The following is a 20,289-nucleotide window of genomic DNA, read 5'->3' as shown; positions in this document are numbered from 1 at the left end:
CAAAGAAAATTGCTAAAAGCAAGCAGAGTAGCAGATGAAAATCCAAAGCAAATTTGCCAAATAGATTTAAGGCCTGTTGTCATAAGCATGTTTTCAGAAGGCAGTTAAAAGCCAACAGAAAGGGTCCATTCTTGAAGCAGGGAGTTCCATAATCCAGGTGTAGCGACAAAGCAGGCCTTCCTTTGAACTATGAAACTTGACTCACTTCTAGTTCCTGTGCATTCCTTCAGACACTGAACACTGACCTGAATTCCACTGTCCACATGGCATCAAATGAAGCCTGTTCACTGGCTCCCCCAAGTACTGTGCAGATAAACAAATCAGTATAATGCAAAAAGGGGGGGGGAGAAGAGTCACCTGAAGGGCAGAGCTGGCACTGAAGGGCTCCAGCAGCATGAGTGGATTCCTGGGCCTGATGCACCTCACCCAGGCCATCTGCAGAGCAGGCACTTCCATTACATCTTGGACTCTCAGTCTGCCTGGGAGTTGGGTCCCAAGAGCCAGGGGGACAGGGGAGGGGCTGAATGGTGCCGGCATGAGGACAAGAATATCCTGAAGGAAAAAGCAAAGTGACAGGATGTGGTGTGGTGGACAAGGGATGCATTCTTGTAGCACTTGCATGATTTCACTGCAGCTGGTGAAATCAGCGAAGGGGCAAGATGGTGTCTATGTTGATAGGAATGGCTCAGAACCTGTGGAGAATGGTTGGCTGGCTAAATGCACTATTCCATTCTTCTTAGTTCTCTGACAACATTTGAAAGTTCTTTCTTTCTTTCTCTCTTTCTCTCTCTCTCTCTCTCTCTCTCTCTCTCTCTCTCTCTCTCTCTTTCTAGAGCTAATGAGCATAAGATGCCAGATTTATTTAAGATAAAGAATGGTACCACACTCCCCTGAACACCAATAAAATGCACACCCACAGTCTGCAGAGCAGTAGGAAACCAAGTGATATCAGAGGTCAAGTCCTCTCGCTGCTCTTCTCCCTAATGATATTGCTTAAAGCAGGAGGTGATGGAGTGAGGAGATATCAGGTCATGACGGCAGTCACTCTTGCAAAGCGTCGATACCTCCACCTTCCCTCAGCAAAGTAGTTGAAAATCATGTTGCTTTGCAAAGTTCGAAGTGAAATCAGAATTAATTTGGAATTAACATCCAGGGAGATGTTGTTTTCAAAGTAGGGATGGAACAGCTGTTAATTTCTGCTTCTCTCAATATCCCATTTTCTCTGCTGCAGCACTGCAGCACTAGTGCCTGTTGAGGCCAGCAATGGGAACAAAGCTGCCTATTGTGAAGGTCAAGGGAAATGCATGCTCTATGCAAAGCCCACGTTCTGTGACTGAGCCATGGCGCCTCCCCTCCTTCTTAAAGGCTTCCTGTGTAGAGAAAGGTGCAGATCCATTTCCTTCTTCACTGTGATGTGGGAAACTGCCCCTGTAGAAATTTTGCCTTCCATGGGGTTCTTAAAAGAGCAGAAATCCCAGATGGGATATGGAAGCTCCATGTTAGGATAATCGAGGGAAGGACCAAAGCTCAGCAGTAGAGAAGAAGCTTAGTGTGCATTAGGCCCTGGTGTCTTGCCATTGATTGGTTCCACTGGTTATATTAAAGCCATGAGGGCATCACAAAATGCATGCATCCTGCTCTTCCCTTCTGTTTGGGGACACTGCACCTTTGCCAAGCTCTAGACCTGACTAGAGAGATCAGTCCTAGAAATGGGGCCATCATTTCCACATGCTCTTCCTCCTTGGCTCCTTCTTATACTCCCTCTTCAAAAGTAGCAACACTATTCCTAGATGTTTGCATACTTCCTGAACGTCCTGACTTCTCCTCCCTTGAACCTCACACTCTGATGACTCAGAAGTTTCAGTTAGCCTCCTGCTGGCCTCCTCAGGGTTATACTGCTCTTCCCCTCCTAAACAGGATGCCCAGACATCTCAGCATTTTCCCTAAGTGTGTCTGGGTGTGGTGTCCCCTCCCAAGTTTAACCTCAAGCACCTCTAGCTAAAGCACCTTGGGGTGCAGGATTGGGAAAGACCCCACCACCACTGTTACTACGAAGTTGGGAAAGCTCCCATCAGTCAGGACACCGACCTAGGTTACTAAAGTTTTGGCACAGTATAAGGCAGCTTCCTACATCCCTACTTTGGACAAAGGCATTTCCATCTCCTATGCCATTCTTCCTCTTATGTGGGTATTTGCAAAGCCTTGCCCAGTTCACAACTTTATCTTACTCTAGAGCTGGACCACAGGACAAGTTACAGCCCCTTCACCAAAATGTTGCACTCCAGCCAAAACCCATTACACACACACACACACACACACACACACACACACACACACACACTTTCATTTATTATATTTCTGTGCCACTTTTGACTCACAAGGCTCATAAGCAAAAAATAACAGTAGCATAATAGAGCATTATAAATACAACATAAATAGTATAGAATAATTAACAAATTATGAGTAAAACAACCACCTTCTACAAAACACTATTAACAAAACAACTAAAAAATAAGCTAAACAGCAAACCCACAACAAAAGTCATATAAGATTCACAAAGCATTACAGCACTCATAATCTACAAAACAATATTAACAAATTAGCAATCCAAAATAAAACACTGTTGAATTCACACATACTCTCTCCCCACCCCCATGACTCATAATCTTCCACTAAGTTCATCAAAAGACACATACACATAATGCCCATGGCAGCAGCTCTGTTCTGAAGGGTCCTAGGGCTGGAGGGTGGGGCAAGGCAGGTGATGATCAACATAAAGTCTCACTCTGCTCATATATATCTGTGTGAGTTTTAGACGCTTTTCCTAGGCTTTGTTGCTAATATTAAGAAAAGACTGGTTTGCAAATGTTTCATTATGTCAAAAATGGCCAATTTCTGTAGACAAAGACTGTGTCTTGCTCTGCCAGAACCGCTCTGAAATGACAATATTCTGTACCAACCTCCAGAGATTGCCTTGGTGCCAGCACACGTTCTCCTAGCTCCATATTTTGCACAATGAATGCTCCCGGGAGTAGGCTGCTCTCTATTCATCGGACACTAATACCAGAAGCCGAAAGCCTGGAAACCCAAGACCCAATGTTATCTGATTTCCATAACAGTGAATTACAGACCACTGCTGGAAGTGAACCACCAAGGCTTTTCATGAAACATCAATCATTCCATTTTGCCTTTTATCAGTCGACATCAAGGCAGCCAGAATACAGGAACACTTCATTATTTAATTAGGAGGATCCTCATTACAGAGATCAGAATCAAGTTACTGACTACACTGGCACAGTGGGAGGTACCTGGATGTGCTCATTAAATACTTTGGCTTCCAATGGAGCAACAAGTCATGAAGAAGGGGAGAGCCTGAAACTCCCCAGGAGATGGAACTTTGGGCCTGGAAGGCCACGAAGCAAACAGCTCCGCAAAGCTTTAGCTGCTTTCATTAAGGAGCTGTCCAGTGCTGAAAGCTACCCTGATGTATTGTGACCAGGGATGCTTAAGAAATTTGATCTTCACAAATTTCAAAGCAAATCGACCTGATCAGCCCCTCCTGGACTTAGCATGAGGACTGGAACATAGCTATCTGTCCAACACAATTCTTGGCTCAAAAACATGCACAAGGTAATATGTCCAAAGGTGTAATTTTGAAAGAAAGTTAATTTTTAAGTTACACATTTAAAACAGAATGTTTTTATATCAGCGTAAATCAGCTGATTGTTAGCATAGCATTTTGCACAGAAGCTCAATGGTCAGCTGATCATCAGGGCTTGCAAAGCACAGTGCTAGCAAAATCCCAGGGATCAGCTGATTCTTGGTGCTTGCAAATCACCATGCCGGGGGTCCCATCAGCTGATTGGTGGTGCCTGAAAATATCATTGTGGCCCAGGCAGACCTTTACCTGCTCCACACTCATTGTCATAAATGATGTCAGATGTGGCCATGGCTTGGCTAAAATGGTCTCACGAGGCTTTACTAGGTCCATGGGCTGGAGAATCCTCACCATTGATTGACACCCTGTGTTTTTCCTTGTCTTAATTTTCACTTTTCCATTACCTCCCTGGAATGCGGGTACCTACCTTACAGCCTTCTCTTACCACCCTATTCCTGTGTGGGAGACCAGCCCTGATATTGCTGGGCTTGTGACCCTGGTCTTCACTGTGCATGTATGCTGAGCCCTTTCTTCCTTGCCCACCCAGAATTCCCAAGACTGATGCTTTTATAGCTTCACATTTATTATTTCATACTAGAGACAGGTAATTTAGAATGGGATAAAAAGAGAAACCGGCAGAAGCTAGAAAGTGTTTAGTCAACTCACCTTGACGAGAGTAAAAAAATAAAAAGCCATTGGTGATGCCTGAAGTGCCGCTGAGTATTTTTACATGCCAACAACCATTCCTAATATGCCTGGGAAGCAGGCAGCACTGAAGCCTTGCAGTTATCTCTGCTGTGCATTTATGGGTTCTAGTTCATACAATTTGCAAAAAAAGAAAACTCCTTTGATTTTGGGTAGTTGTTCAGATCACACTACCAGCCTGTTTGCAAGTGCTTTCATATAATTTGGCAGAGAAAGCCTTGCCTATGGGTGCGTTGGAGAAGAATGCAGTCTTAATGTAATATGAATTTCATAGTCTGTCTGTCTGTCTATCTATCATCTGTCTGTCTGTCTGTCTGTCTGTCTGTCTGTCTATCTATCTATCTATCTATCTATCTTTCTATCTATCTATCAAAACTCACAAGGGTAAGCCACATACATTTGCTTCCCATCTTCTCCCCATAAAAAGTGCTTTGGTGATTTTCACAGATAACTCTTCTCCCATCTCCAGAGGGAAATAAATTTCCAGCATGAATTATTTCAGATATTTGATTCCCTTCCAGCCCGATTTTATGCTGAGAGACAGTGTGCAGTGGGAAGCAACGTCTAATTCTGGTTGCTTGTCTTTCTCTGTAATTTTCTGAGCCATTTCAGCCAATTAATCATCTCTAATAACATTCTACGCTTTCATAATTCTCAAAGGCAATTGTTGCTTTTTAAAACAAAGGTCTGAGCTCCCCTCTGCCCATCCTCCTGTCATATTTGGTTCAGCGCTAATGTCACAGTGATGAATTTGCAACACCCCGATCATTCCCACAATGACAGGCTAGCGATATCCTGAGGATGGGATTATCAAGACGTCTCTGGAATATCAAGCAGGGGGAGGTGTGCAGTAGTTAAGAGCAAGGAGCTCTTTAAATGGCTTATGGAGGACAATTGAGAATTCACTTATTTACTGGTGGAGCACATCTAATCTCCCAGGCTTTACTTTCAGCTTTCCTGAAGACTTAAAAAGTTGAGCCTGCCAAGTTGCTTCAAGTCAAAGAAATGTAGGGCTGTAAAGGACCTGAAAGTCATTCAGGCAAGCCCTCCCCCATTCAGGTGGGCTGGCCTGACCCACAGATTCTCCCAAGCTGAGGTTATTACAAATCAATAAGTTGAAGTCACACAGAATTCCACTTCAGCATCTGCTGAAGACACACAGAGAGATGTGAAACAGACTCAAAGACCTTTCCCCCCAAACATTTATTCCTTACACTGTTAAGCAACTCAAAGCTATTTTACTGGGTAACTCCTGAGATGGACATCAGGAGCTGACTGGGGATATGAAGCTTCATTTCTTTTTAATTGCAAAGTGCATTAATCGTGCCAAAATCTGGAGCCCCAGATCAGAGCACACAAAGTTATTAATGATTATGGCATGTCAAACCAGGGTGTATTCACACACACTTTTTAATATGCTCAAGTCCTCATTTTTTCCCTAAGCCTCACATCTCTCTCTGGGTTGCCAGAAATCACTTTCTCTGAGTCTTTGGCAGAATATGAGAGGCACCATCCATAGAAAAACAACCAGGGACTTTAGCATCTCTGGCTGATTCATCCTGTCTAAATATTGAATAGCATTTATTGTGTTAACTCATATACCAAAGCAGAAACCTGCCTAAATAGTGAGTGTGTGGCCTCCTATCCAGTCGATGATATAAGGACAGGGCTTTTATCTCATATCACTGCACTGTTTACTATGAAAAAGAAAGGGAAGATTACCTCTTTGTCACACAGTATTGTCTTGCTCTCTTGGGATCAACATGGAGCAAATGAAACCTAATTGCTGCTGAAATATCTTCACAACTCTACTGCCCCAGGACTGTCACTGAGCCACTGCTTTAATAAGAACTATTTCAAGGGCTTGGAAGCAAAAGCAGAGAGTTACTATTGATCCAGGGCCTGTCTGTGTTTTGCATCCAAGGTGGCTCAGAAGAACAGCCTACCTGTTGGACAAGGCTGGCACTCTGGACTTCCTTCCATAGAGAAAAAGCCAGGGAAGCAGGCTCTGCAAAAGGTATGGCCAGGATTGGGCTCGTGGCCACCTGGGCAATGCTGAGGAGAGAAAACAGAGAACAATTTGATGAGGGTGCCTTTCCCCAACACAAAATTAACCATACAACAAAAGCCCAATTGATCCTTAATACACAAACAAAATAAATTTGCAACCAAAAATAGAGTTAAGAGGGACATTAAAAAAACTATGTATGTATGAACTCAGCTAGCATTAGGTGTGATACTCTATACCTGTATCTCCTGTCCATCGGGGCAGACATATCCTTTAGGGCATTCCTGACACTCCATCTCTCCAGCAGGCGAATACTGACCAGGGATGCACTTTCGCTGTAGACCCATCTGTGGATCACACCGGTAGCCATCTGGACACACCTGGCACCCAGCTCGGGTGCCCAAGCTGATGTAACCATCTGGGCAGGCCTGCCAAGGAAGTTATGAACCATTAAGAGGTGTGCTGTTAAGTGGAATGGTGTCCCCAAAAGAGTCACAGAAATGCTGCATTCCCAATTGGCCATTACTGGAACCAAGATCTTTATGAATAACATTTCACTAGCAGCCAAATGTCTGGGTATCTGTGACACAACTCATGAACAAGCATTTGCCCTTTATAACACCAACATTTTTGCTTCCATTTTGTGATCTCTTCTTGCTTCATGTGCCAGATCTTTTGGCAACTTTTTAGATCCAACTCATGTGTGGTGGACTCACGTGAACTCCAAGGGCAAAGCCATTAGCACCACTTCAGCTGGTGCATCAATTGTGCTATTCCTGGAAAAGGATAGCCAGGCCACTGTAACTCATACACTGGTAAACTCATGTTTAGACTACTGCAATGCACAGTATGTGGACCTTCCCTTGTGGCTGGTCCAGGGGCTTCAGTTGGTGCTGCATATTGTGGTCTGGGTTGTGAGCAGTGGGTACATTATCACACCAATGCTAAAGGATCTACACTGGTCGCCAAGCCACTTTTAAGGTCAAGTTACTTACATATAAAACCTAAACAACTCTGGACCAGGAAACCAAAAGGACTGACCCCCCACCCACCCAACCTGTCTGGGAACAGGATAAAGATGAATAAATGAAACCCCAGTTAGCCTTGCCATGGCTTGATGATTATTGACATGTCATAATATAGAGGTGGGATTTTTCACTGGTACTGCTGGTGTTATAGAATGCACTCTGTTGACATATACTCTGTATTAGAGAGAAGGATAAACTCAGTGAACTCTTTTTATTTTATTCTGGCAGAAGATGGAAGCAGGGGTGTTTTGTGGGAGCTTACTTGGCACCAGGAATATTTAAGAGGGAAAGAAAGAAAGTCAAAAGCAGAAAAACTGGAGCTCACATTTTGCAATGCCCAAGAGGTTAGAAAACAACCCAAACACATCAGAAACAATCCCATAATATTCTTTTGGGCTCACGTCAGTTCGAGCAGCTGATGAAAGAGTAATTTCTCTTAAATAGCACTGCAGAGATGTGTTAATCACAGGATTTGGGAACACGCCCCATGTTTTGCCTGGCAGAGGGAGAACAACTGAACATATTATTTTAATTCAGAACATCTAATGGCGGAGATTTTGATACCCGGATGATGAAAGTTGCATTTTTTAACTTACAGACCGCTATCTTCTATGCCAAGTACATTTAGAAGGGAGGTAAGAATGGATCTGGACAGGAGCCTGTGTTACCAGCCCCTGAGTTTACAACAGCCTCCAGCTGGCTCTATATGTTTTGAAGATGGCCCTGACAATCTATAGAGCCTCATTACAGGAATGTCTAGGCCCTTCAGCAATGCCACTTCACATAGTTGCTCCCTCATGTTAGCTGCAATAATCAGCAGAGCACTATCCCAGCTGACAGGTTTTACTTTCTGCTCTACCTGCCCCCGCAACCCATGATAAACTGCATGAGATCTGTCTCCCGCTCTACTCCTGGGTACGCTGTGGGCTCCTCAACACACATGGGGGGGGGAGAGAAAGAGAGAGAGATTCCAGCCTTTAAATTTTATTTCAAAAATCAGCTGCTAAATACTTAACTGACCAGTTGTGTCACAGATAACTCAGTTCTGCCCTCCTAAAATAAAGCCTGGCTACGCCTATGGTGGGTGGGACTCCCTGCCTTATTGTTTGAAGAAACAAGAAGGATTCAGCAATTGAGCACCCTCTGAGTATGAACAGAAACCCCATTTTAGCTACTGACTCTCTCCATACTCTCCCTTTTCCCATCCTGTTTCATTTACCTGGCAGGATGCAATATCTTCCTGAGCTGTAAGTTGATTATAGGTTCCTATGGGGCATAAGCGTGGGGCTATCTGACCTCCTGGGCAGCTGCAAAGCAAAGCAACAAAAGTTTGAGTCCAACTGACCATGGCTCCTTGTGAGTTTCACACAGCAAGGGCTAAGCCTCAGCTGAACCTCAATTAGACCTAATAGGCTGACTCTCATACTATCACCCTATAGTGGGACTCAAAGTGAAGGTTTTCTTCCAGTTCACCCACAGGAATGTAGCTTTTTAGGCTCAGTAGGTAGTTTTAACTAAAGTACACATTTCTTGCAAGCCATTTCCCTGATATAAGGTATTTTGTATGTTACTTTCACCGATACATACATTTTTATGCATGCTTTAACTTTGCGTGTGCATTTTGGCAAACACTGGCTGCAGAACTGCAGCAGAAAATTTAGGTAAGTGAGAATTTCAAAGGATAGCTGTGTTCTAGGTTGCATATTGTTTCAGACAGTGTGGCTTTGATATATTTGGCTTTAAAGGCATACTAAATCAAATTTCTTCTCCATCCCCATGATCTGCAAAATCTTCCAAGGTCCTTCTTTCTAACACTTTCATCCCATTTTAAATCCATCCTTCACCCAATTCCGAAATATTGTCCCTTACTATCCTGCTTCTCCACTGTCCCTCCCCTCCCTCCCTTTATGGATTCCCCAATAATGAATTATAGTTTGCATGGACCTCGGGACAGAGCCCTACTTCCTTTTCCTTTTCCCCTGGAAACCTCTGTAAAGTGCCACCTCCCTACTAGCCTCTTCTAAGCACAGAAACAAACCGAAGCTTCTCTGGGATCCCTTTATTCATTTCTAGTTTCATTGTGTAACACACACACACAAAATCACTGGCCTAAGGTGCTCCCTTACAAGAATCCAACAGGACACTCAAGGCAGTTGCCAGAGGTGTGGTAGTATCCTTTTGAGCAGTTAATGAGGCACCGACTCTTACAGATTATATCTTCATCACTCATGGAAAGAGAGAGAGTTCCTGCAAGAAAGAAGAAAATGGTCCCTGGAGATGGCAAGCACAGCAGAGCCAGGATACTAGATCTAGCTTCCCAACAGAAATTGTCTGAAGGTATGTGAGGCCACCACGTTGCTAAAGCTAAGCAGGTCTGGATCAGTACCTGGATTGGAGAGCAACTGGGGACCACATCTGTCTGTGTGTCTGTCTGTCTGTCTGTCTGTCTATCACTTTTATAGTCCACCTTTCCTCCAAAGATCTCAAGGTGACCTACATCGTTCTTCTCCTCCCCCTTTTATCCCCCCAACAACCCTGTGAGGTTGGTTAAGCTGAGAGTGAGTGACTGACCCAAAGTCACCAAGTGAGCTACATGACCGAGTGAGTATTTGAACCCTGGTCTCCCAAATCCTAGTACAACACTCTAACCACTATATACCCCATGTAAGCTGTCTTGGGTTTCATGATGGAGGAAAGGCGGGATATAAATGCAATAAATAAATAAATTGCCCCTCTTTTTCTTCAAGGAGCTCAGGGTGGTGTACATGGTTCTCACTCTCCTCATTTAATCCCCACAACAACCTTGTGTAGTATTTCAGGGTGTCAGGCAGTGACCAGTCCAAGGTCACCCAGTGAGTTTCATGGCTTAGTGGGGATTTGAACACTTGTCTCCCAGGTCTTAGTTTGGCCCTGTATGCCACAATCCTCTCAGTTCAGAAGGTCAGAAGAATGGTGTTACGACTCAATGTCTGAAAGACATGGCCTGGGAGATCTACCAGCAATCCTAGCAATGGGGAGGTTCACAGCGTGGCTTCGCGAAAGGCACTCAACACATGTCCAGAGGCAATTTTATCACATCCCAGGACACAATCTTGCTATCAAGGAGGGATTCTGGAGCTGGCCACAAATCCAGCTCTGCCTAACAGAAGAGCAGAAGCCAACCTGAGAATCCAGAAATATGGCTCCCTTCAGGGGGAAAACTGACACCTGCTTCCAAGAGACTTCAATGCAACTTTAATAATAATAATAATAATAGTAGTAATAATAATAATAGTAATAATAATAATAGTAATAATAATAATAGTAATAATAATAATAGTAATAATAATAATGTTTATTTATACACTGCCCATCTGGCTGGGTTTCCCCAGCCACTCTGGGTGGCTTCCAACAAAATATTAAAATATAATAGTCTGTTAAACATTAAAAGCTTCCCAAAACAAGGCTGTCTTCAGATGTCTTCTAAAAGTCTGGTAGTTGTTTATCTATTTGACATCTGATGGCTGGGTGCTCCACAGGGCGGGTGCCACTACTGAGAAGGCCCTCTGCCTGGTTCCCTGTAACCTGGCTTCTCCCAGTGGGGGAACCGCCAGAAGGCCCTCGGCACTGGACCTCAGTGTCCGGGCAGAGCGATAGGGGTGGAGACGCTCCTTCAGGTATACTGGACAGTTCCCTTTGGGCAAAATGAAGATCATACCACAAGCTCCTTTGTAACAAAAACAAACAAACGCCCTTTTGAAAGAGTGGAATTCACGAATCAACAGTTTGTATTAGGAAATGGGCTTCCTGAACTCAAGGTCTAAAGATTTTAGTGTGAGCACTTGACACTAAAATGCTTCTTTTCTGTGTCCCAACATCATTTCCAGAGCTCAGCCAGTGAGAGCCCATTAGTTTCAATCTAATGAAGGTCTGGCCCACAATCCCTCTGTAACTGTGCCTGGTGCTATGCCTTTTGGAGGACTTGACTCTCGGCACATGTATTCATTATTTGCTTATTAGGCAAGCAGCCCGACAAATGGTGGAGATGTTTGATGCCGGCAGCATGGGCCAGATTGTTCTTTCAGAAATGGACTTTTCTTTCAAACATGCAAACAGAATAGAGCAGAGCAAAAAGGGGCAGGATTGTTCCACTGCCAGAAATTTACTAAGCATGCACAGAAATTAATGCTATATTTACACCATACATTTAAAGGGCATTTAAAGCACACCCCACCCAAAGAATCCTGGGAAGTGTAACCCCTGAGTCATAATTGCAAGCACCCTTAACAAACTACAGTTCCCAGGCTTTTTTTGGGGGGGTAGGGGGAAATGCACTTTTAAGACATGGTGGGCTTATCCATACCATGTAAGGAAGGGGCAGGGACAACAGAAGCATCTCACTATTTAAACATACTGAACAAGAGAAAATGCATTGAATGAAAACAAATTTGCCAAAAGATGGGTGATTTTTATTTCCTTCTTGAATTATGATGTAAAACTGTATTCATTGTTCCCCTTAGCGAAGTCTTATTTTTAAATTTTATGATTAATGAGTATGCACTACTTTTCTCTTCTGAATTATTTTTTTTAAAAAATCTCTATTTTTAAAACAACCACCACCACCAAAAATGCCAACAAGCCATGTAAAAGATTCTCGACTCAGGGTCTTGTCCAGGCTTAAGGAACGGAGGACAGAATGTTCCCTCAAATCTTCTTTTTAGAAAAACAAAAACAAAGACTGCATATGCACACCATATATTTACAGCAAACTACAACTCTTCCACATCCTGGGAATTGTAGTTTGTTAAGGTGATGGAAACTACAGCTTTACTATGGGTAAATTACAGCTCCCAGGATTTGGGGTGTGTGTGCTTTAATTGTATGGTGCGTATGCAGCAATTTAGGTGACAGTGATGAAGGAGAGAATGAGCACATTAAGAAAAATTAAACATACCTCTTGAGAAGAAAGCAAGGGCAGAAAACCAAAGGAACCAGCTCCAAAGTTCAGCCATCAGATCCAGGGAAAGCTGGCTCTGCCTGGCATGGGAGAAACCCAAAACCCATGCAAAAAACTGCCAAGTTCTCTTGCTGCCCCAGCAACTGATGTTTCCTTTGCCGGAGCCAAACGTGTAACCAAATCTCTCCTGGGTAATCACTTTCCAAAAGAGCCTGAAGTGAAATGAACACCGAGCAGCAGAAAAAGATGACAACCCCCCCTCCCCGAGGTCAACGTTGTAAGGATGACCCCAGAATTCAAAAAGGCACAGCAGAGGCACTGGCAAAATGCAGGCCCTTCAAAAGCAGCCCCAAATTGTGACGGCCTGTGGATTGTTTTAAAATCCCAATGTGATCTGCTGCTAAATTAGGCAAAGCCACAGAATTCAGGCCTGCTAAAGGCTATTGGGTAGTAGTCAATTTCCCAAAATTATAACGGATATCACATAACAAAACAACAAACAAAAGCAATGACAATGTAGTCAACTCAGTTTTACTCAGAGTAAACCTGTTGAAATAAATGGTCCTAATGTAACCATGTTGATCAATTTCAATGGGCCTACTCTGAGCAAAGATTTATTGAATACCGCTCATTGTCCACAACTGCAACAATTAAACCTCCATGTTCAGAAGCAGTGTATATCTGACTAAGGCAGGGTAGGCACATTCATCATGTCCTTCCTGTGAGCTCCCCCTGGCACATCCAGCTTGCTGGAATTGCACTTGGAGGCAGAGAGCTAGCTAGGATGGCCAGAGGCAAGGGTGGACTGCACTCCTGTATATTAAAGTAGCATATAGAATGGTGAGTCCTAAACTTTTGTGGACCACTGCTCCCTTGGTTCCATATATTCATCTCCAGAGCCCCCTACTTTATAAAAAGCATTATTCCAAATAGGAGTTTGCACCACACACTAAAGAAGATAAGAACACAATAAAATTTAAAACAGTAATGATTAATTGTATATTTACTCAAAATTAAAACTATTTAGTATAATTAGTTCAATAAAATGGATAAACTTTATGCAGGGATACCAGCTTTTCAAAGTCTGGTAGTCATTGACACCTCCAGGGCTCCTCTGCCTTTCGGCACCCCCCAAGGTAATGTCCCCCCAGAGGCCAATACTGCCTAGTTTGGGAATCATTGATATGGAATATAAAGTTTGGAAGATAGGTGGCTGGAGGGCATTAACACTGGTAGGGTGGAAAGCAAGGAGACCATCAAAGCCAGTGGCAGGCTGAACTACATCCCTGACTTGTTGTAAGGAGGCAGGCAGGTGAGAGTTGACTGAGCTTTGTGGAACACATCACCGTAATGGACCAGCCTCTATTGCAAGGGCACACAACTAGTCAATATTATACCAGTCAAACTGGTATAACAGCAACAAACTCTTTGGCTGGAGGGTCTGAGGCTAGGCCACGGGAAGTAACCTAAGATGAGGCAGCTTTCGGGACAGGCCAGTGGCCAGAGCCAATGAGCAAGTCACAACCAAAAGTCATCAGGATCAGAGAGCAGAAAATAGAAAGGGTGAGGACAGGCTAGCAGGTCATGACTTAGCACTGTCAGACTCAGGCGGACTCTATGCTTAGCATCAGCAAGTGCCTGGGCTAGAATGGGGAACCTCTGCATAGTGACCCCATACAGTAAACTAGAAGATCTGCAGCTTGGATCATCTTCTCAGCTGAAAGAATTCTGGGGCTCTGGCCTGGCTCTGGCCACATCGGTTGCCCATTGGACAGGAAGGGCTATAAAAGGCTTCATATTTGATCTGGTACCTTCCTCAGCTCTGATTAGCTCAGATATGGCACTTAGGCCATGCACAGAAGTTTCCCTGTTCTGATCTCCACAATGCAGAAGGATATGCTATGTTCAAGTTCACTAAAACCCTGTCCAGAAGCAGCTTTTGCAATTACATCAGACAAGATAAAATCCTTCAGTAATAAGAATAAAGAAAAGGTTGGAACTGGGCTGCTTGATGTGAAAATGGGCTGATTGCAATAATACAAAAGTCTGCCCATTTTCATCTGTGAAAAATTCTGGAGAGTACAAAATACACACGTGCCAACTGAACAGAGACTTCTGAAAGGAACACATGAGCTCAGCAGGGAAGAGAACACCCTCCTTCAAGACTCTGAGATGCCACCAAAGGCCTCTGCCACCTGCCCCCTCAGCTAACAAGGATGCCATCTGTTGCACTTTTATAAAGTCTTTAATTAAACTCTTCCAATACATCTCAGATGCATCTGTTTCCTTCCACCCTATAAACAATTCCTGGGAATATCTGCAATTATCTTACATTACAGACAAGAATTGCCAATTAAATCTTTATCAACACAGTGTTAAAGAGAGGCAGCCAGCCAAATTCACTGATATAGTTTCCCTACCCCTCCTCCTCAACAGCTAGCTAGCAGTTGGAGAACACCTGTGGCTTTTATAGGGTGGGGGATGCAGATTTGCCAACCAGACAGCATCATTTTGCTAACTCAGGACAGCTGAGTTCTGGAACAACTAGTGATGCAGATCTGCATACTTCTCAAATACTTTTCTGCCTTATTGTACCAGATTGGCTTTGCCAGGCCTGATCCAATACATGCCAGGTTCTACTCTAGTTCTGTCAGATCCACAGGATCCTACCATAACTCTTCCTTTAACTATCCAGCATCCTTCCTTCCTTCCTTGTCTATATTTTAGGTTATTATTCATGTACAGTAAGGTAATGCTGTGGCTTGAAACTCTACTCCACCCCAATCATTATAGCATCTTACTTTTGGATTAGCAATAGTAATGCAGTTTCAATTCTCCTTTTTTCAACTCTTCACCCCCACCCGGGGAATACAAGAAGCAACTTGCTTGCCAATCCCTTTGGATGCAAGACGAAGTCATTTGCATCTTTTGTACGGGCTTCTGACTGGTGCTGCACCCTGTAATTTTAGCCTTCCAGAGCGATGTTAACACCTCGGGAAGAAGGCAGATCTGACAAGATAATGACATCTCCCCGACAATGATGCCTCAGACACATTTGGGGACAGGCACAAACAGCGCCAATGCTATTTTAGCACCATTCACCATCGAAGCAAGCTTCGCATTGGTGACAAGGATGGTGGGGTGGAAGCTGACGGCAATCAGAGCTGGTGGCATGACCTATTGCATACATGCAAGCACATTTCAGCCCAGCCCACGCAATCCACACTCAGCCTCTGTTCCAGGAAAATTGAAAGCTGTGTCATTTGCTTTACCCTTATAGATTCTCATTTGCTCGGTTAAAAGCAGTAAAGTATAGTACACCCTAGTTTTATTTTGAACACCCTTTGTGCATGCTAATCCTTTCCCTCAACAATTTTTGCAGAATTACACTAACAGATTATAGAGTCAGTAGAACATATATTTAGCCAGTGTGGTCTAGTGCTTCAAGTGCTGGACCTGGGAGACCAGGCTTTGAATCCCCACTTAGCCATGAAGCTCACTGGGTGACCTTGGGCCAATCACTGCCTCTCAGCTTAACCTACCACACAGGGGTGTTGTGGGGTAAAATTGGGAGAATCATATGCACTACCTTGAGCTCCTTGGAGGACATGGTATATAAACATATCCTTGTTTACGAGGTCCACGGTACATGCAATGATTTAAGCAAAAATCAGTTGATTACATAATTGTTACTGCTGCACAATTAATGAAAAAGGAGACTCTGATGAAAGAGTCTCAGCTTGAGCTGTGCTGAATATTCACCAGTCTGAATTTCTGAGCCAAAGATACATAGCAATTTTGGTGGGATGGAAATTCCCTCCTTCCTGGATGAAATACAAGGGTGACTAATTCCTACCAGGGACTATGCAATGAGTGGGATAATGTCACAATGGTATGTAGCCAGTCACATTTGGCTACATTATGCTGCATTCATGAAGACTAATGAGGGCATCTGAAAGCTATTTAAGATGAATATGGGAACATCTCTGTAAGAAGTTCTGAATAAGTGGTGGAGGTGGTGGTGGTTAAAATAAGGATGAGCAGCAGTCAAAAAAAAGAATAACATTCAGAAAATATTTGGAATTGTTTTCGTTCTGCCTTAGTATAGGTATAGTGTGAACAGAGAAGCTGGAAAGGCCAAATACCTCTTACTGGATCCTTGATAGGCTACTTGCAAGCATCATGTCCAGGATCCATTGCCCTGCCCATGGCCTATTAGCATCTTTTCCACTTGTGTGTCCCCTATGCCCCCACAGCCTGACTTAAAACCACATCAACAAGTGACATTACCTTGCAGATTCTGCTGTGTGCGGTATCATAGAAAGGCACATAGGGGATAAAAGGAGAGGATTAGGAAGTGTGTTTTGTGCATTGCTCAGGGGGTAAATAAAGAGATGAAATGCAAAGCAATAAGGGATTTCAGTTTGGTGCTGCTATTTGAGAGCATCGGCAGGATGATTACACTAAAGATTTAGTGAATCAGAGCACAATTTCTGGAAGAGAACTCAAAGGAATTGGGGCTAGGCAGTGCAAAGAATCTATGTCAATGTAATGCTGTAAGAATTCATTATATGAAGCTGTAAGGACATAAGGTGAAGAGGCCGTAATTTGTTGTTCAAGGAAAGTCAACATCAAGAGATACAGAAGTCTGACAGTACAACAGTTGATTGAGATGGAAAGAACAGGGGGATATATATCTTCCTATATCTATATTTGTGCAAGACTGTCATCACACTAAGGTTTATTCTGCACAGGTGTAGGTGGGAAGAGGGAGGAGGAAGTCCTTCACCAGAAACAGGAAGAGGTTCTTGTTTTGGGGAGATAACATGAAGGCAGCCAGCAGTCCATTTTCCCAGAGAGCCTGCATGGTGAAAGAGGCATGAAATGAGGAGTGGGGAACAGCAGCAGCAGCAAACCCAGTCTGAGGTGAGGCTCCAGCTCCCAACCCTCTCTTACCCTTCTCCTCCTTCCCACTTCCTACAACGTATTGGTACTAGTGGCAAAAGTCAGCAAAAAGGAGCTCAACCCCAGTCATGACAATGTTAATAACAGCGATGATAATAGCTGTGATTCCTGCACTGCAGGGTGTTGGACCCTTTGGGTGTCTTCCAATTCTACAGTTCTATCATTCTTTAAGATCTCAGGAAGAAGCAATGGAGGGGGGAGGATGTGAGCAAATCTGAACTTAGGACACAATTCAGACTGTGCTACTACTGCATGCATTGCCCTGCTGTTCTTGTCAATGGTGGAAACTTGAGCGCGCGGGGGGGGCGGCAATCAGAAGCAATCCTTGCACAAACTTGATGCTGGTGCAACCATCAGGTTTGTATCAGACCCAGTGTTGGACATTAATGGCTGTGAGACTGGCTCAAGCTCCCTGGGATCCCAAGCCCCTTCCATTGCATAATCCCATTGGCAGCAGTTGGCAGGAGGCCGGTTCCTAAGTGGAAGAGAACCTCTGTTCAATCCACACACACACCGTTATCCTGTGCAACAGGGGAGATTAGATTGCTCTTATGGTAACTCTTACTCAGAGCAGGCATGGAGGAGAAATGTGATACACTTCACACTTAAAGGCAAACTTACCTGATTCACACTTTTTGAAACAAGATGTGAACAGCCATCTTTTGAAATTCACACATTTCGGAATTTTGCAATGCAGTTCTCAAGCAAACAAATGTGTGCAAAAGTGAATATCTTAGAATAAAGTGTGCACATGAATGCATCTATCAATGAAAATTACTAACAAAAATCGATTGCACATGGGGAAATTGCTTTGCAAAAAATGGCATATTAGGCAAAGCTGAATACAAAAATGTGTACATTGGGAGAAATTTGCACTAAAACACTGGTGAATTTTCATAAAGACTTTGAAAAGCAACACAAACTGATGTGGAAATGTGGAGAGCTGCACTGAAGATTGGGAAAAATGAGAAAGTGGGAGAAAACAAAAATGCCTATTTCCTCATCCCTACTTCAGAGTAAGCATGGATGGGGCTAAGTTGTAAAAAATATAGAGGGACTGGTATTTATGATACAACATAAAATCAGAAGACCCAGAGATGCTTTGCTTAGCTGCAGGGCCTTTGTGTACTGTATTCTGACCCAGGGAGATTCTTTTCCCCCATTCCATTTAGTAATGGAGCGATAAAACCTGCTCTATAGAGGGAATTTATAATGGAAAACACTGCCAAAGCCTTAACTAGTGCATTTTGGACAGCACCCTTCAATAAACCCTGTTTCAGGCTGAATTATTCATAGCTAAATGGACAGAACTCTCTCAACAACAAGGTTAGACCAATAAAATACATGTATTGTATTCCCAAGCCTGTGAAGATTATATGTTTTCTTTGAGTGCTCTGGGCCTTGATAACCAGTGGTGAGTGGAGTAGATGGATGGGGATGTTACATGCTGTACGCTTTGCACTGTAAGTGGGTAGCATTCTCTCAATATCTAGGACAAAAGTTTGAGGGTGTGCTAATCTCCTTCCAGGCATCCCAGTGTGATGGGCAAGGGGGCAGGGAAAGAGAGAGATGGTTTTCTGGGAGCAAATTGCCTTTATTAATATTTAATTGGTTCTCCACAACCACCCTAAGACCCTTGAAACTGTTTACCACAATGCAATCATTTTCTCCATGACCAGTGCTATTTTCCTAGAAAAAGAGATGCAGGAACTCACCATAAACTCCTACCTTGTTAAAATAGCAATGGCACCCATGTGAGAGGTGCCAGAACTGAGTTCTGGCAAGTTCTGGCTGAAGAAAAGCCCTGTCTATAACTAAACTTGAATGACATTTGGGAAGCAGGGTGGAGCCACTTGAAGGTAAGGTGGCACATGTATGTAATGGTTCAAGGGAGACTTACACAATGGACTTACACTTCAGTTGTGAACAACCCTGCCTGTGAACTGCATGGGGTTGGTCATGGCCGAGGACTGAAAAAATAATAATAACATAAACGCTGACACAAATGACAAACTTGAAGCATGGACCACTTCACAGAGAGCCCGTGTGGGATAGTGCAAAGAGTGTCATAAAGCTCACTGGGTGACCTTGGGCCAGTAACTGCCTTTAAGCGTAACCTATCTCACAGGATTGTTGCAGGGATTAAATGAGGATGGGAAGAAGCATGTACCATCTTAAGCTCCTTGCAGGAAAAGGTGGAATATAACTGCAGTAAATTAATTAATTAAAATTAAGCATAAACAGAAACTAGCAGAGAGGTGAGAATGAGGTGACAAGGGAGAAATGAGGAGTTCCCTTTTACTAGCAGTGGAAGGACTAGGAGCTCTGAGATTTCTAAAGCTGTTGAGGTAAACAGCCATTTGTTATATTATCTTTCTCTCTCTGACTCATCATAGGCAGCAGATTGAACTTAAAAGATGGTTCATCAATCACCAAAACAGTAGCAGATGAATGCCAGAGAGCCACAATCCAAATTTCACAATTACACTATGGGCAAATGTTTTAAAGCAAAAAGAATGGCATCAGGATGCAAGCATTTATCACACTGTGGCAGGGGCGTAGGAAGGGGGGTGCAGGCCACCCCAGGTGGCACACCGCGGGGGACTGCACTTACTGTGGGGCTTGGCCTGCAGAGCACCCGAGCCACACGTCTCTCCTGGGAGTGATGCGGTGGCTCGGGGCCCCACCCTGCCTGAAATGGCAGCGTGGGGCTTGCGTCCGCCAGGCGGACTCCATGGACAGCTTACCGCAGTGCCCCCCTGGATGGATTGTCACAGCGCCTCCGTGCGTATATCGCTGTGGTGCCCCCATGGGCAGATCGTCCCACACCCACTGCTCCGGGTGCTGGATCAGCAGCTAGTTACGCCCCTGTACTGTGGGTGACATTTGTCCAACAATGGAGGAGAAGGATCACACACAGGACATTTCCTGAGCTAGACAGTTCACAGTTCAGAGCAGGGATGTCAAACCCATGGTCCTCCTGGTATAG

At 43.9% G+C, this 20,289-nt stretch overlaps 1 protein-coding gene across 1 annotated transcript in view; it reads right to left on the bottom strand.

Moving 5' to 3' along the window:
• Positions 1-19,885, bottom strand: part of LOC309519793 (uncharacterized protein) — a 136,455-nt gene extending 116,570 nt beyond the window's left edge. The window contains exons 1-6 of the mRNA XM_082200924.1: positions 17,636-19,885; positions 9,526-9,646; positions 8,619-8,706; positions 6,611-6,799; positions 6,310-6,418; positions 358-552 (exon numbers count right to left, since the gene is read on the bottom strand). Coding sequence (XP_082057050.1) covers positions 358-552; positions 6,310-6,418; positions 6,611-6,799; positions 8,619-8,706; positions 9,526-9,646; positions 17,636-17,735 — 802 coding nt within the window. The 5' untranslated portion in view covers positions 17,736-19,885. The remainder of the gene's footprint in view (positions 1-357; positions 553-6,309; positions 6,419-6,610; positions 6,800-8,618; positions 8,707-9,525; positions 9,647-17,635) is intronic.
• Positions 19,886-20,289: the final 404 nt, after the last annotated feature.

Source organism: Podarcis vaucheri, assembly GCF_965113315.1.
Source record: "Podarcis vaucheri genome assembly, chromosome: 15".
Taxonomy (NCBI): Eukaryota; Metazoa; Chordata; class Lepidosauria; order Squamata; family Lacertidae; genus Podarcis; species Podarcis vaucheri.
This window is presented reverse-complemented; position numbering and strand designations above follow the sequence as displayed.